Source organism: Rhea americana, unplaced genomic scaffold, assembly GCF_003343005.1.
Source record: "Rhea americana isolate MKP2758 unplaced genomic scaffold, rheAme1 scaffold_310, whole genome shotgun sequence".
Classification (NCBI taxonomy): Eukaryota; Metazoa; Chordata; class Aves; order Rheiformes; family Rheidae; genus Rhea; species Rhea americana.
In genome coordinates this window covers 54069-66071 of record NW_028186436.1, presented here as the reverse complement: position 1 = coordinate 66071, position 12003 = coordinate 54069, and the positions used below count along the sequence as shown (strand labels likewise).

Here is a 12003-nt window from a genome sequence, read left to right as displayed (position 1 = left end):
GGTTTTGGAGATTCAGTCTCCAAAATATTTACTGGCATGATGGTTCCAGTAAGCTTTGTCATTGTGTGTATGCTGGAGAACTTCTGAGCATAGCAGGTTTGGCTAGTTCTTTGGCACCTGTCTGGTCTATTTTTAATTTCCTAATCAAGAGATGGTGTTTGAACAGCAGCGGTGACTCAGAGTGGAAAGTGCATGGCTGCTGTGGCGTGGTACTGGCAGGCAGGCCAGGAGGCAGCATGGGATTTGCTGAGCAAAAAGAAAACAAAAGTATGGTCCTGAATTACTGTATTTCCTCACACATCATTATGTGAGATTAAAACTGATTACCAAACTGGGATACATATGCCTCTGGTTTGTTACTTGCTGCTGTAAATCTCTGTTTGAAAAATTGTTATCCATTTTTTCACCCATTACTATGTTCCTTTAAAGACCCTTTATTACTCCTACCTGCTCAACCCTGTGTTTTCCCTTCCTTGCCGAATCCTGTGAGTGCCTCTGCTTCTTCCCTGTTCCCCACTGTGGTGGTCCATGACCTCCCTGGCAGCCTTGTGTCACTCACTTGAACTTTATCTTCTGTATGAGTTACCTCTAGCACACCTCCTCTGCTTGTGCTCAGATACCCATTGGTGGTTTTCTGCAGCTTGATGATACAGAAGAGGAACAAACGTGGTTTTAAAGCATCCTGGTGATTGAGGACTGTCAGAAGCAGTCTTCTGGTGCTGTGATGGCAGAGTGGTTGAAAAGTTTTAGGTTTAGCGGAGAGACTGCCTGCCCACAAAGTGGGCCTGCTAGAGGAAGGAGAGAGGGGAACACGAGGAAGGAGAGAGGGGAACATGAGGAAGGAGGTGGGTGAGTAAAGAGGAAGCTGGTCTGCTGCAGAGCAGAGGGTGAGCTGGAGATTGATGCAGCAGCTTTCTAGATTTGTGTGCAACTTTGGGTAAATCTGTTAAGGTCTTCCGATCTCTAGCGGGAGTGGACTGGCTGACCTTAATCTCCCGTTTATTGTCTTTGTGAAAATCCCTCTAAGCTGATGTGGTGTGCTAAAGCGGTGTAATATTTCTCTTTGGTACGTTTGCCTCTGTTCTTGTTCTTGCCTCCAGCTGTGCATGGAAGCACACACATCTGTGTGTACCTGACTCCCCTTCCCTGTGCCAGAGAAACCTTTCCTTGTGATGCCTTAGATGTTTGTTTTACCCTCCTCTGTGTATGTGGCATTTGTGACTTTACCTCACAAGTTAATGGGATGGAGTTGGTGATGATTAACTGTGACACTGCGGAGGGTGAAAAGAGATGAACTTACTTGGGAGGAGAACTCCCCAGCTGTGCTGCAATGGGTACTGGGTTCTTGAAAGGTTTTGGTGATAACCCGTCTGCAAGACTCTGATTCAACCAATTTACTTCTGTTGCAAGGGCATTCTCATTTTTATTCTTCACATCTTCCAAAATGTGCACTAGTTACTTTTAGCCTAATAGCGTAAGTTGTTGATATTTGGGACATCAAAAGTGGCTCTTCAGCGGCATGACCTGTTTGATGACACAGAAAAGGATGCATAGTTCTGTTCTCTGATGCATAGTTCACAGATCTGCAGTACATTTTTTTTTTTTTAATCATGGTTAGTGGGCACAGACCAGAAGTTGGAGGTAAAGAGTCGTGAATACTTACTAGGGGCCAGTGCTGAAGTACGTTGTCTTCAGTGGGACTGACAACCAGACGTGGAAAGCCGCCTCAGATGTGCTGCTAGCCCCACTGAAAGATGGAGGAATTGAGGATATTTTGTTGGAGGTATTTTGATGTGCTGAACTGGAGCCTGTGGAAGCAAGGGAAGGAGTCTGAACCTCTTTGGATAGCATTCTGTCATGTGAGCAGAATGATCAGTGAGTTTATATTTCATCTGCCACATGCCTAATTCACCTTGTATTCAGCTACAGGCATGCACAGTTTTTCTCTGTTGCTTGGATAAGTGGTAGTAGTTTAAAATGATTAGTGGAAAGAGGAATGTAGTGTCTTATAGGGAGTGGGCTTGCTCAGTGGGAGTAGAAAAAGAGGCTTTGGCGCGAGAGCTGTCTTGCTAAGTCTGTGGGTATTTGGGAATTTGCACTGACTAACTAAAGCAAAGGCTGGGATGACAGAGGCCTTTAGAAGGATCCCTTTCCAGAGCCCTAGTGGAAAAGAGGCATGGGGGATGCAGGCTTGGAGGGAAGAGGTTTAGTAAAGCAATGTGAACAACTAGACCTGGTGAGAAATGGGAGGAGGTGAGGGGTGAGGAAAATGACATCCAATAGAGTGAGTTGGAAACAGCTAAACTGTTTATTCCTTATGCTGCTGAACTTGCAGCTTTTTGGTGTACGCTGCTTGTAAGCAGAAAATCACCAGCCTTTTGTGAAATGTTTTTCCAGGAGAGGAATTTAGTAAGATCTGTGGGTTAGCTGTTGATATGAATGAGAAAAAATGCCCACAATTTGGCTAGTTAATGCCAAAAATAGCCACCAGCTCTCATGTTTAAAGCCTTAAGTGCTTTAAAGGCTTCAGGAGGCCAGGTACAGCCTTGTACTGAGCAGGTTTTAAGACTGTTGCATTCCCCATCTGTTGCTACCTGGATTGAAGTACTGAATGACATAAGCTACTTTATGGTCTTCTGATCTCAGCACATAGTTAATCCTCAGCCTGGTCAAAAAATACACTCCCCCCCCCCCCCCAGCCCTCATAGGCTAATGGCACTAGATAACACTAAACCTGATGACTGCAGACCTGAGTTTCCAGGGGTGGAGGCTGGAATGAGCCTGAAATGAGGAGGCATCGAACACAAGGGCACAACTTGAGTTTCTCCATGGTGTGTGAAACAGGCTTGTGCAGTGGTTAATGTTGGTATAACTACGGAGTACTCTAAACAGAACAGATGACTGGAAAGTCTTGTTGGTGTCCAGTGCTGAGGTCAGCAGGCGGTTTGGACGGAGGCAGTGGGACTTGTGCCTAGTTGTGGAGTGGTTTCCATGGTCTTCAGCTGCTTCCCCCATGAGATCATGGTAATAGTTACTTAGACACATAGCTCTTCTCTGGCCTTTAATTTAAGACAGCGGTAGTGGTGTATCTGCTTCTAATCTGAGCTAGTCTGGTGGTTCCTGCAGCATGCTAACAGCTTGGCCATTTAATTGATACAAATAAATTTGTGATTATCAGTTGGATTTGGAAGCCTCCAGGATTTGTGTGTGTTCACAGCAGGACAGCAGGGCTTTTTATTTATTTATTTGTTTTAAAGACCAAGGTTTAGGTTTCCAACATGCATGAAATAAACACCGCAGTGGAGAGCCAAAGAATTGCTTTATGTTTATTCCTGCTAGGTTAGAGTTCTCTGTTTGTTAGAGCTTGTTAGAGCAGGAAGGAAACCAGAGACGTCAGGAATTAGTTTTAAAATGTTAAAGCTAGATCATCTTTTTCTCTCCAAGGCCTCTGCCATAAGAAGCCTATTCTGCATCTTCTGAAGATGGACATTTGTGTTGTTAATAATGAATTAAAAACAGCTTGACTTGAAGCAAGCTGGATTTCTCATGCTTTTGCTAATGACTTGCTGCAGCAAGCTTCAAAGCTGCGTTTGTCGGCAAAGAAATGTGCTACTGTTGTCTGTCTGTCACTCATGAGTGTTTGAAGCTCTGCGAGGACTTGGGTGAAGCGCAGCCCTCAGTGCTGTCCCCAGCTGTTGGGAGAGCCCTTCTTCAAAGGAAATCAAACCTCTCTGCAATGGGAGCTGTGTGTTCATCAGGAAAGCTGTTCTAACTACTTGTTGGTAGAAGGCTGCATTAGCACGGACTTTCTCTTTCACCTTTCATTACCTGGACTGTATTTTTTTGTCCTACCCTTGTGTTGCTCTGTGTGATTCACTTCTCCGTAAATATACCTCCTTTGTATTCAAACATCCTATTTTCTCGCATTGTGATGTCTTTCCTTCAGATGATCAATAGCCTTGTGTTAATTTAACAGGCCATGTTCTTGTCAGACTTCGTTAAATAAATGGACCTCCCTTGTTCTATGCTAAAACAGCCATCATTATTTTTTTTCTTGAATGACTGCCCCAAAGACTGAAATCCAGGTGCAGAACGTGTGCATGTCAGTGGTCTTTCCTGTATTACACTGTCACTGATAGCTCAGTGTTTATCTGGCTGAATGCTTGTACTGACCTCAATTCTTTTCTCTAAAAGGATGGTTTTCAGGCTGTTTGCCTGAATTGATGAGCCAAGAAATATATCTAAATGAATTGGCACCATCTGGCCAGCCTGGCATGGAGTCAAGAGAGGTGGTAACAAGCTGCCATCAGTTGGAGGAAGTCTAATATCATTAAAATGACTGAGTAGTTAGTTTCCTTGGTGTTTCTTTTTCACCGCTGACTTAGCCAAGCCCTGAGTCTCTGTGGGTTTGCAGGAGCTCTTAGTGTACACTGTGAAATACAATAGACAGTCTGTGGGTTCAGAGCAGTGTGTGTGTCAGGACACAGGCAGACCTGCTGCTCTGGATGCTGCTGGTCCAGGTTGAGGTTGCTACCCAAAATGCATCCCAGCTGGTGGAGAGCAAAGCCCCGTGGATCTGCTGGCACAACTGCATATGTAGCTGCTCCCTGGTCTGCTTCTGTCTCACCCATCTGTTTTAGCTCTATTCTTAAGCTTTTTATTTTCTTTTTTTAAACAATGTTCTCTTTTAGAGGCCACTGAGTCAGTTGTGCTGGCAAATAAGAAGGGTCAGTAGTTTCTGTCATAGGCAGGATGGCAAATTCAGGTAGCTTTTCTGAAACTGGAAAATTTACAGTAGCTCAGGATCTGGCCACTTTCAGCAATAGGTGAGAATTAAGGCATCTGTATCACTTAATAAAGCTTTTATGCAAAATGCAAATTAATTTGAATTCTCAGTGGAAACATTAATTGCTCTTAAAATACTGAAACTGTCCCTAAAGAGCAAGACATTGGCTCCTCAGCTTCCCATCTGTACTTTTTGTATTCTTAAAATTAAGCTCTAGTTTATTGTGGAGGCAGGGAGAGGAGGAGAATGAAAAATAATGCATGTTCTGACAACAGTCACGTGAGGCCATGTAAGCTGGTGTTGTGCTTCTTGGCCCTGGCGGGTAGGATGGGACTTCTACTATGGCATGACGAGTTCAGGCTTGCGGCTGCTCTAAAGTGGCCTCCCACCCTGGCAGCCCCTGGCTCGATCTGTGCACTCTGCCAGACCTGATGTGCTAACTGTAACAGCTCCTTGGTATGTCCTGGGCTTTTGGTCTTGTGCTAGCATTCCTCTCAGAGGGAGTTTGGGGATTCACAAATGTCTGACAGGACCTCTTCAGGTTAGAGAGGGCAATTTGAGAAGGACAGAGGAATTGGCTAATCCTAATTTTTAAATCCCTTTTTTCTTTCATGCTTTCATTGTCATCCCAAAGTTCTCCTTCAACCAAAAATTTTGACTGAGATTAGCTTGCTCCTTCAGCTCACTTTATTGCTGTAGCAGAAAAGCTCGGGGGCTGAAGGCAATAGCATCTGTGTCCTGTGCAAGGAATACAGTTCTCAGGACTGGAAAAGATGCTGGGAAGACATCTATCCTGCAGGACAGAGGCCCTCACTGATCTGTCTTAGCTCACTTTGTCTCTTTGTATTCCGTTTGCAGTGTAGTATTTTCAGTGTAATATTCCTCCAGCAACCTAAAATTGATCACTGATGAGCTTGTCTGAGTTGGTTTTATTAATCTAAGACAAGCCTCCAAAATCCCATGTATCTCTTCAGTTTTGAGTCCTTCACTTTGGTGTTTGGACCTTTAGGCATGAATTACCTTAGACACTTTTGGCTGTTGTTAATAGATTTGTCCATAACCCTGGAGTTCTGGTCACCTTCTCCTGGCCCTGACTATCATTTGGCAATGAGCCCCAAGATTAGTATTGCACCTTCAGAAGGTGATGACCTATTGGAGTTTGTAACCAAAAGGTGTTCCTTGGGACATAGGTAGAGTGACACCCACGTGGTTGAGGTGGATGGTCTATCAGAGGAGTTGTAGCATGACGAGAGGGTGATGGGTTTCTGCTAGGCTGCATGATAGTAGATCTCAGTCTAGCAGAAAATATGTCTGGGTTCCTCTGTTCAATGACAAGCTTTTAAGTAGTCTTTTCTTTTTTCCTCCCTAAAGTGGTTTACCCCTCAGCAGTTTTAAAACATATTGCTTGGCAATTCCAGTTTATTCATGGTGAAAAATGCTTCCTCCTTTGAACTTTCAAAAGCTGCCTACATGATGGCAATATAGTTTATCTTCTGTGCACTCTAGGCAGAAAGGAGTAATGTTTTCAGCCTCTTTTGATCATCGGTGTGAAGGGAGGCAGCACGTTTAATTTTGAAACATGAAGATTTCTTGAAAAGGGCCAGTGGGTTGAATCTCAAAAGCAAAATTTTTGCCTGTGGAATGTGAATGTATGAGCATATATATTTCTGGAAGTATTCTAGGAGAAAAAAAAAAGACCATGAAATAGTGGTCATAGGATTTGTGTAGCACTAGAAACAGCAACGTAAACTTGAGCGTCTTTTGTCTTTGACTTACTTAATTCCCCTTCCTCTCCTCATTCCCCTTGTCATGCTAACAACTGCTCTCTGTCATGCCCTTACTAAACTAGGGAATGAAAAATTGCAGGGCTATTTGAGGGCTCCTTTAAACGGAGCAGTGTGTGGTTTAAAACCACAGACTGAGCAGCAGCTGGCGGTAGAAACTCGCCTATGCTGCCTTCGCTGGAGCTAGGACTAACCGTACGTCCAGGAAAGTGTGTGCTGATGGCTGTTATGGGTGGAGGCAGAAGCCGCTAAGGATACTGAAACGTCTCCTTGTGTTAGCCTGAGCCCCTGATCTCTGCTTGTGTTGCTGCCACCTTAACGTGAAAGGACAAAAGCTATTTTATTTGCTTCTCTTAAACTATTATAAAAACAAAACAAATAGCAACTATTACCATAGGTAAGTTGAGGTATATTCTCTTGTTATATAAACAGCAGCAGTCCAAGGCGTTCCCAAAATAGCATCTTGTTTCATGGGAGATAAATGGTTGAATGAGAAGCAGTGGATCATTTCCCTTGGGTACCTGTTGTTGTGATGAAGCCCTGATTTTTCTCCGGGTGCTCTCTGAGCAGAGAAAAACTTTGAAAATCTAATGCTCCCAAAGAAAGCTTCACCATGAGAAAAAACACTGTCCTGCAGTGACCCCAGAATCCACTTCCTTTGACCGGGATCTTTTGAGAGCAGGAGTTTACTACCTCTTGTATGTATAAGGAGATAGTTTTACCATTTTCCCCAAATTTTTAGCACTTCAAGAATTTCCCGTTGCGGAACATGTATCATTTGGAGGGGAGTGGTGAAAAGTTGGAGAAAATCCCTGATGTCACAGCACCTCAATACTTAGTAAGGCCAGAAAGGGCAGCACTCTTCTACTTTTTGTGGATAATTAGACTAGAAAGAGAGAGAAGCCAGTACCTGGGAAAAACAAGTATGAGAGAGAGTGAATGGAGCCGGAATCAGCATCTTGTTAGCAGAATATGGTTTTTTTTTGTTTGTTTTTTGTTTTTTTTTTTTAATAAAAAGTCAGAACATAATTATTGTTACAAACCATTTGGGAATATTAAAATTGCAGTATAACAGATAAGTCATTTCAGCTGTTTTTCCCTGTTTGGGACATCCTTAACTTCTGTGAACCTGGGAAATACCTGTTTTCTGTGTCAGAATATTTGCTTATCTTCTTCCTAGAGACCAATACTTACCGCACCCCTCTTTATGGCCAGCCCTCCTGGTGGGGGGAGGACGATGCAAATAACAAGGAGGACAGAAGACCAGAGGAACACTACTCAGGTAATGCAGATCATCTCTTGGAGAAGGGACAGAATCGCTGCATGCTTTTTGTCTTTGCATCACAAAGACATGTTGCTTCAAGGTCTTGGTTACTACTTTTTTACACTTGTTGTATTTGTGCATTGCTATACATAGATTGCTGCCAGTGAAACAAAAATAAGGGGAAATAAAATGTTTTCCCTAAAATATGTGAAAGTTAAAAACAGCAGTTGTGGACTACTTCAGTATGTATGGAAATGACCTTGCTAAACTTGTTGGAGGCCTATTTATAGAGCACTGCTGCATCTATGGTCATATGTAACCCATGTGAATAATCCATACAGTGCATGCCTGTCTCCCAGGAGTTTCTTGTCTAAGAGGCAAATTAAGAACAGATGCATTGACTAGACTTGATTGATCTGGAAGCTATCTATTTCCCACCTCCTCATCCTTGGAACGCTTTCTGTTCCTATTGTGAATCTGTATGCTTGAAAGATGTATTTGTTTTAATCTGTGCAGTAAACCTGATGCTTCTGTCAAGCACATATTGCACTGCAGAAATGTTTAATTTCTGTGTGTGTGCAGTATTTGTGCAGTGTATCTGATAGGGAGGGGTTTTATGAGATGCAGCCTTGCCAAGAAACTGAAGTAAATTAAATGACCCACCTGGCCAAGGGTTTTGGGTGCTACTGAAAGGATGTATTTGTATCCTTGGTGATATTACCGGATTAAGCGTTGGTGCAGCAAATACATGCCCATAATTAGCTTTGCACACTCAAGATTTTCGTTTGAAATGACACTGTAAAAGGTTGAACAGCTGTGGAAGTGAATTCAGTGAACTGAAACAGGGTATCTCCTGTCCACATCAGCTCTGGCAGACAGAAATCTTAAAATGCCACCATTCATTTTAGCAACTTCAACTAATGTTTGTGAATTTAATATTTTTCTACTTTTCTCTCCCCCCCCCCCAATTATTTTTGTAGAAAGATCAAAAGAAATAACTCAACATGAAGAGGAACTGAATGGTAACATTTCTGCATATAGAGATTCTCAAGAACAGTCTGTGTTTGCATTCCGGAGAGAGCCAAGTTACTTTGAGATCCCAACTAAAGAATTTCAGCAGCCATCAAAATCTCCGGAAACACAGGTCCATGAAATACCAACAAAGGATGTTGATACTGTAGTGCCCCCAGTTGTGCAAAGTCATGCCTCTTTCACCATTGAGTTTGACGATGGTACCCCTGGTAAAATAAAAATAAAAGATCATGTAACCAAATTTTCGCTCAGACAGAGAAGACCATTTAGTAAGGAACCTGCTCATACAGAAGTGATGTCAGCAGAGAGCAAAGTGGCTGATTGGCTTGTCCAGAATGACCCCAGCTTGATGAGACGACAATCTCCAGGAGAAGATGTGTACAGTACAAAGAGTGACCTGCCAGTTCACGTGAGGACACTTAAAGGTGAGTGAATGTCCTGTCCTGTGGACAGTGTTCCCTGTTGGTTGTGCTACAGCAGCATAATAAAGGTAGAAAGCCTGTCAGGGAAAATTGCATTCATTTATCTTTGCTCTAAATTTGCAAAATGAAGTGGTTTTTTGTTTTTCTTTTTTTTCAAATAAAGACTGTTAATGGTTTCAAATCTGGTTAGCAGGCTTTTTGCCCAACCCTGAAGCCATGTGTGACGCTGGCCTGGGGACTGTCTAATCTGATTCCTCCATATCTGTAATGCCAGCTTGGCATTAATAGTGATTAAAATTTTTTTGATTTTTAAATGTTTGAAATGACCTTCGTGTAGTCAAGCAGACTGGTAAACACAGGTATACCAGTGGATTTTCTTCTCTTGGCTTCTGCTAGCTGAAAGAATAACTTTACTTTCTAGATGTAGTGTAGAAGACACTAATTGTGGCTAAGTACTGAACCTTCTGGGTTGAAAACCACAGGTTCTGACATGGAGACTGGTGACAGAGTGGGAATGTACATGGTCACCAGTGGATGAAATGGTTGTGCTTGTGGAAGAAGGTTTCTTCTCTTAAACTAAAACTTCTCTGAAATGCTGCTCTGTTCAACAGCTCCAGGTTTCCTGGATCTATTTTCTGTTAGTGTGTTACTGTGAGGAATTCTTTCAGGAATTTTAAAGGTGGTGTGAAGTGTAGTTTGGAGCTCAGTGCTTAGAGCAGCTAATGGGAGCAGTGATCCTTATTTGTTCTTTTGAAAACATTTTGCAAAATCTTGGAAGCCTTTTGTGAAGCATGCACTGAACAACTAGAAAAAAGACCACTACTTCCTGAATTCTCACTGCCTCTATATTTGAAGGCAAAAGAGTACTTGCTCAGTCCTTGTTGGAGAAATCCTCCTTTTTAATATGAAGAGTTTTACCTATTATGCTTCCAACTTGCTGTTTTGTGTGCAGTTTCTGAGACGCCTCTATGGTCGAGAAGGTCTAACATACCCAGCCCTGGGTTTTGGCATGACATAGAAATTGAACTCTTTTGTCATCACTGAGCTGCCCTGCCTGATTATTTAAGGTCTTCTTTTCAGTAGATGGTAGGTTTTGTTTTTAATTTTTATCATTGAGATTTTTAGATTTTGTTGACTTGCTGGAGAGCCTTGTCTGTAGAGGATACAAACGCAATTTAGCTTTCTCCTAAATGGAAAGAGCAGAACTACTGGAGAGTTTGGCTGTTGCTGCTCATCTTGGCATTTTCTTGTGTGATGCACAGAGAAAGCACTAGACTGCATTTGCCTCTGCTGTCCGTAAAGCATAGAAAGAAATTGGGATATTTTGATACATAATTTGCATATCAGAAAATCAGCTGTTTAGGCACTTGATTAAGAATTACAGTGTTGGTGGCCCAAGGAGTTTATCCACCTCTTCTTTGGCAGAGGACAGCATGTCATTTATCTGAGACAATCTGGATAGCTGTGTAACATGTTCTTCCTGTGGGGTGAATTTTGAAGATGTTTTGGAGGCTACAGTTGGCTGCCTACCAACTATGAGTTGTTAGGAACACCAAGAAACCCACTGTGGTGGTTCTTCAGTAACACTTGTTTGCTTTCAGGAACAACATTGCAAACGTAAAGCCTGATATAAAATCTAGAGAGTTGTACCCTAGCTCTTTGAGAAGTACATGGTGGTCTGCTGGGGCATTTGTAGGCACAGCGAGTCCTTTTCTTACATCCTCACCATTTAACATTCAGCAGAGCTCTCAGCTATGACCCTTTAATCTAAGAACTTCCCCTTACAAGAACCAGGCTTATCAGCTTTTAGGCACAGTGCAAAGTCTACTGGCTTTCTTCAGGAGGGTGTTAGGAAACTTTTTCAGAGGCCTGACTCCTGTGTTTGAATGGTTCTTGTATTAAATTCTAATCTTCCACAGCTAACTCTAGGTAATAAATGGTCTTCGCTCCTGTGTCTGGAAAACTTGCAAAGTAGGTTCGAGCAGTTCTCCTTTCAAACGTGGTATTTTAGCCAGTATATCTTGCTGCATGTTACAGTCTAGAGCGCAGAGACCTCTTTCCCCGTTCTCCCAATGACAGGTTCCCAGTCGTTGGCTGAGTCGTGTTGTGTGCCTTCACACCTGTTTCCTTCTCCAAAAAAAGGTTTGTTTTTTTGTTTTATTTTATCTTGCTCTCTGAGAGTCCTGAACTAAGGTCTTAAGGGGCAGAGCATCACTGATACAAAGCAAAGGTTATGAAGATGGTTGTCTCTAACATAAGTGAAAATTGTGTTTTTAGTTAACTATGAGTAATTATTTAACCTTTGCTTGGTGGTGATAGGATGTTGTGACTCATGGGGTGTCATAGTGTAACTCTTAAATCTTCAGAAAAAGTAGAGTCCTGCAAGTTCACTTTTTTTATTAGCTGCTGTTTTATTCCCCCTTGTAGAGGGGGATAAAGTGGGCGCCCGGAGGTGCATACAATGAGAACACAGTGATCATGTGGCTTTTTCATCTTGGGGATTTGGTTCCATGGGATGCAATGCACGGGGTTTATTTCCCAGTTCTGCAGAGAAATTTCTGCTCTGAAATGAAGAGAACATAATGAGGTGTTCTTAGACTAGGGTAATTCAGCAGAATAGCAAAATAATGTCCTTGTCCTTATTTAAATGACAAAAAAAGAAACGACATTAGGTGTCTTAAAGGATCAGTGTTACAAAATCAAAACCCATAAGGT

General features: G+C 42.4%; 1 protein-coding gene across 9 annotated transcripts in view; it reads left to right on the top strand.

Annotated features, from left to right (window-relative positions):
* The window catches only part of CEP170B (centrosomal protein 170B), a 57292-nt gene that overhangs the window by 20629 nt on the left and 24660 nt on the right, over window positions 1-12003 (top strand). For 6 of the 9 annotated variants that reach the window (XM_085310115.1, XM_085310113.1, XM_085310111.1 and 3 more), the window contains exons 7-9: window positions 7751-7852; window positions 8815-9291; window positions 11368-11430. In XM_085310115.1, coding sequence (XP_085166241.1) covers window positions 7751-7852; window positions 8815-9291; window positions 11368-11430 — 642 coding nt within the window. The remainder of the gene's footprint in view (window positions 1-7750; window positions 7853-8814; window positions 9292-11367; window positions 11431-12003) is intronic. The other 3 variants (XM_085310117.1, XM_085310118.1, XM_085310112.1) reach the window with 1 other exon arrangement.